The 4,720-nt window shown below is 37.4% G+C and overlaps 1 protein-coding gene across 1 annotated transcript; it reads left to right on the top strand.

Moving 5' to 3' along the window:
- The first annotated feature begins 3,646 nt into the window (after positions 1–3,646).
- Positions 3,647–4,720, top strand: LOC126759301 (salivary glue protein Sgs-3-like). The gene is made up of 3 exons (XM_050474036.1): positions 3,647–3,674; positions 3,731–4,107; positions 4,256–4,720. Exons 1-3 carry the CDS (start codon positions 3,647–3,649, stop codon positions 4,718–4,720), a joined length of 870 nt encoding a protein of 289 aa, XP_050329993.1.

Raw genomic sequence — 4,720 nt, forward strand, 5'->3', positions numbered from 1 at the left:
GGTCTAGTAGCTCCTGAGATATGGTTTTTGGTCCATAAGTGGGCGAGGCCACGCCCATTTTCAATTTTTCAAAAAAGCCTGGGTGCAGCTTCCTTCTGCCATTTCTTATGTAAAATTTAGTGTTTCTGACGTTTTTTGTTAGTCCGTTAACGCACTTTTAGTGATTTTCAACATAACCTTTGTATGGGAGGTGGGCGTGGTTAATATCCGATTTCTTCCATTTTTGAACTGTATATGGAAATGCCTGAAGAAAACGACTCTGTAGAGTTTGGTTGGCATAGCTATAGTAGTTTCCGAGATACGTACAAAAAACTTAGTAGGGGCGGGGCCACGCCCACTTTTCCAAAAAAATTGCGTCCAAATATGCCCCTCCTTAATGCGATCCTTTGTGCCAAATTTCACTTTAATATCTTTATTTATGGCTTAGTTAAGACACTTTATAGGTTTTCGGTTTCCGCCATTTTGTGGGCGTGGCAGTTGGTCGATTTTGCCCATCTTCGAACTTAACCTTCTTATGGAGCCAAGGAATACATGTACCAAGTTTCATCATGATATCTTTCAATTTTTACTCAAGTTACAGCTTGCACGGACGGACGGACGGACGGACAGACGGACAGACGGACGGGACGGACGGAGACAGAGAGACATCCGGATTTCGACTCTACTCGTCACCCTGATCACTTTGGTATATATAACCCTATATCTGACTCTTTTAGTTTTAGGACTTACAAACAACCGCAACATTAGCAACATTGTTGCGAGAGTATAAAAATCCAAACTACATACATACTAATTTACATAATTATTTGCTATTTTCTTTATGTTAAAATAACATAATCATACACTAGTTTGTGCTAAAGTTATGTATTTACATTACGTGCATGCGTGCTGATTTACAAGTTTAATATGTCTTTTCTGTTTAACCTTGTTGCAGTGGGTGCCTGTAGTAATGCCACTGCTAAAGGATTGGGATGGATCTCTAACCTGATTTTGTAACTCTCACTAAACTTTTTTATTCCATTTTTCCCTTTGCATATTGTTACATCTCTGTGAATAGTATGATTTGAACATACCATGGAGCTTTTGTAATTGACCTGAGAGTTTTTGATTGAACGCGCTGTATTATTTCAATATTTGAATTGCTTGCCGTGCCCCATATTTGTATCGCATAAGTCAAAATAGGTTTGATGATGGTTTAATAAATTAGCAGTTTATTTTCAAGAGAAAGAACAGATTTTTTACCCAGAAGCTAATAAAGACTTCTCAATTTTAAATTAATTTGTTCTTTTCTCGCTTTTACATGATATTCCCAGGTAAGCCTTCTATCTATGTGTAACCCCAGGTATTTCACATGACCACTAACAGGTATTAAAAATTTTGATTGAAGGACAATCACCTTTTCTTAGAGCAAAAGTAACATGGACAGATTTATCTGAATTGACTCTTAAGCCAGTCTTCTAGTTGGAATAAGTAATTTTGTAGTATGTCAGAAGATTCTGAAGGCACTTTATTTGAAGTTAGGACTGCAGTGTCATCAGCGAATATTGCTATCGTAACATCGTTTTTTTGGGATATCCGCTGTGAATATCGAGTAAAGAATTGGCCCTAAAACACTTGCCTGTGGTACGCCTGATTTTATTTCATACATACTTGAGTACTCATTTCCAACCCTAACATAAAATTGTCTATCTTTTAAATAAGATTTAATAAGAAAGAAAAAGGGAGCAGGTAAATTTTTCTTTAATTTGTAAAGCTAAGAAGATCCAGGCTGAGAACTATTCCAAATTACAAAGAAGAAGGAAATCATTTCGAAGGAGACTATTGAAGAAAGTTTTGAGCGCAAAGAAAGTTATTATCACCAAGTCTTTTTAAAATTATAAAAAATAGAAAAAAAAATAATTATAATATATTATGAAATAAGAAATATTAGTAAATATTTTCTAATAAATCGTAATAAAACAAGTAAGGAAGAGCTAAGTTCGGGTATAACAGAACACTTGAAGCAGGGAAGTACCTTCACGTACATAAGACCTGTTAGTTATATGAGGCAAGTTTTCACCCTTTTTTTCATTTTAAGTACAAAAATGCACCGTTATTGGAAAGAACACTCACTCACTTTGATTGAGATAACGCTCATGATAGCCGATATATACGGCATAAAGTCGCACGGAAGTTCGAAAATTTTTATATTTGGTTTTTGGGCGCTAAAAGCAGCATTGACCCCGCTCAACCCATTAATAGCGCACAGGGATGCTATTATCAGGAAAGGATTCTCTCTGAATTTCAATTATGTATCTCACACTTTGACTGATATTTGCAGTAGAAAGTCAGCTATAGGTACTGGGTTCAAAATATTCGGTACCTAGAAGCTTGAACAGTTTTTGTTGGAATCGAACAATTTTCGGTCATAAAATGGCATACACGAAAGGCATTATTCATTCAAAGTTTTAACCCGTTATATTAATTGCTTTTTGATTTGTAGACAAGAAAGTAGAAGAACCAAAAGGAATTGCGTGGTTTCTTTCCGATTTCGCTCATTTTCGTACTGTACCATACAAATGTCAAATGAATTCCACCTACCAAGATTGGTTGAAATTGGTTGGGCGGTTCGCGAGTTATATATTTTCACCTAAATGAGAACGGTGCCACACCCATCGTCAAAATTAGACCCGGCTCCTAAAAAGGCTTATTTTATCATCCAGGGTGTAAAATTTAATGTATCTGAGGCATTTGGTTATTGATTTATCGAACTTCTAGTATATGTTTATTAAAAACATATGGGCAGTGAGCAGGGATATCATCCCATTTTTTCCATTTTCACACTGTCCGTAGGGATTCTTGAAATCCTGAACATAAATACCTATAGCAGAAGAATGATCGTGGCATGTCAGACTATCCTATTTCAAAAGCTTATAATAATGGACAGCTGCGGAATTTTTCTCTGAGAATGAATTATTCTCAATTTTCGATAACTTATTTACATGGATCACTCTTTATATATATGCTCTTGAACTCATATAATAATACTTTGTTATATTTTTTGGGTTATTGAATTTAATTGTCTTTTGGGTAGTCTAATTCGAGTTCTCCAATGTCTAGATTTAGATGTTCCGCCTACTTTACAAGATCACTCCTTGCACTGCAGCCTTAAGAAGATTTTACTTTAAACAGAAAAGACCTATGACAGTCAATGTAATTGACAGAGGGCTTAATAGATAACCCTGTATGTAGGTGATCCCATACTCCAAAAGTTCTGTTAAGTTATATTTTATTGCATTCTCTGGGGTAAATTTTATTTTGTTGAGCAAAAGACAAAAAAATCTTTACAAAATTTCCATGAAAATCACCTCATATGTGTATTATTTTAAAAGAATCATTTCGGCCGAAATAGCGAACATTGTAATCGAACCTCTTCTTCGTCTTAAAAACCCTGTATCTTCAGAATGTATAAAGTTTTTAAACAAACAACGTTAATTTGTCGGTCATAATTAAGCCATAAACAAAGGCACCTCTGCTAAACTTCTTTTCTTACGTAAATATCTTTTATTGACCGAAAACAAATGTTTTGCTATAAATAAGCCCATGTATGCTTTGAAGAATACCAAGTTATTCTTTTTTACACTGTGGCAGCTATTGAAAAGCAAAAATGCTGACACTCAAATTTTCTACTTCACGTAAGTTCAAGTAAGCTTCTGGCTCGCAATCTTCTCATAAGCGCTTGTGTTTTCAGTTTTCGGAGCAGTGCTGATTTTCTACATATTACTTTTTATAAAAGTCGAGCTGTTATATGCACAAGTTAAGTCAAAGTCGAGCTGTGATAGTACAAAAAATGCCACGAAAACTGCAACAACTTCCACTACAACAGCTGCGACCGCTGCTGCTCCAAGTGCTCCAGCACCCGTGGAAAGTCCAGGAACAAGTATAACTGCTGAAGTGGTTATAGTGATAGGTGGATCAGGAACGGGAATACCAACTCTAGGCACGACAGCCACAACGAAAAAGTTACCTCCAGGTTTGACACCAACACCTTTAATCGTAACTAAGAAACCAACTGTCAAGGCAACGCCACCAACGAAAAAACCGTCTATAATCAAGAAACCATCACCGGTCACGAAACCTCCTCCGACCAAAAAATCACCGATTACAAGACCTACTCCTACCAAAAAACCACCTCCGACCAAAAACCATCGATTACAAGACCTACTAAACCTACCAAGAAACCACCACCGATCACAAAACCTCCTGCGACCAAAAGACCACAACCGATCACAAAACCACCTCCGACCATGAGACCACCACCGATTACAAAACCACCTGTAACCAAGAGACCACCAACGATTACAAAACCACCTCCAACCAAAAGACCACTACCGGTTACAAAACCACCATCGATTACAAGACCACCACCGATTACAAAACCACCTGTAACCAAGAGACCACCACCGATTACAAAGCCACCTGTAACCAAGAGACCACCAACGATTACAAAACCACCTCCAACCAAAAGACCACTACCGATTACAAGACCACCACCGATTACAAGACCACCTCCGATTACAAAACCACCGCCGACCAAGAGACCACCACCGATAACGAAACCACCTCCGACCAAAAGACCACTACCGATTACAAGACCACCACCGATTACCAGACCACCTCTGATTACAAAACCACCGCCGACCAAGAGACCGATTCTAATAAGATGGCCACTGCCAATTAA

This window comes from Bactrocera neohumeralis, chromosome 5, assembly GCF_024586455.1.
Source record: "Bactrocera neohumeralis isolate Rockhampton chromosome 5, APGP_CSIRO_Bneo_wtdbg2-racon-allhic-juicebox.fasta_v2, whole genome shotgun sequence".
Taxonomy (NCBI): Eukaryota; Metazoa; Arthropoda; class Insecta; order Diptera; family Tephritidae; genus Bactrocera; species Bactrocera neohumeralis.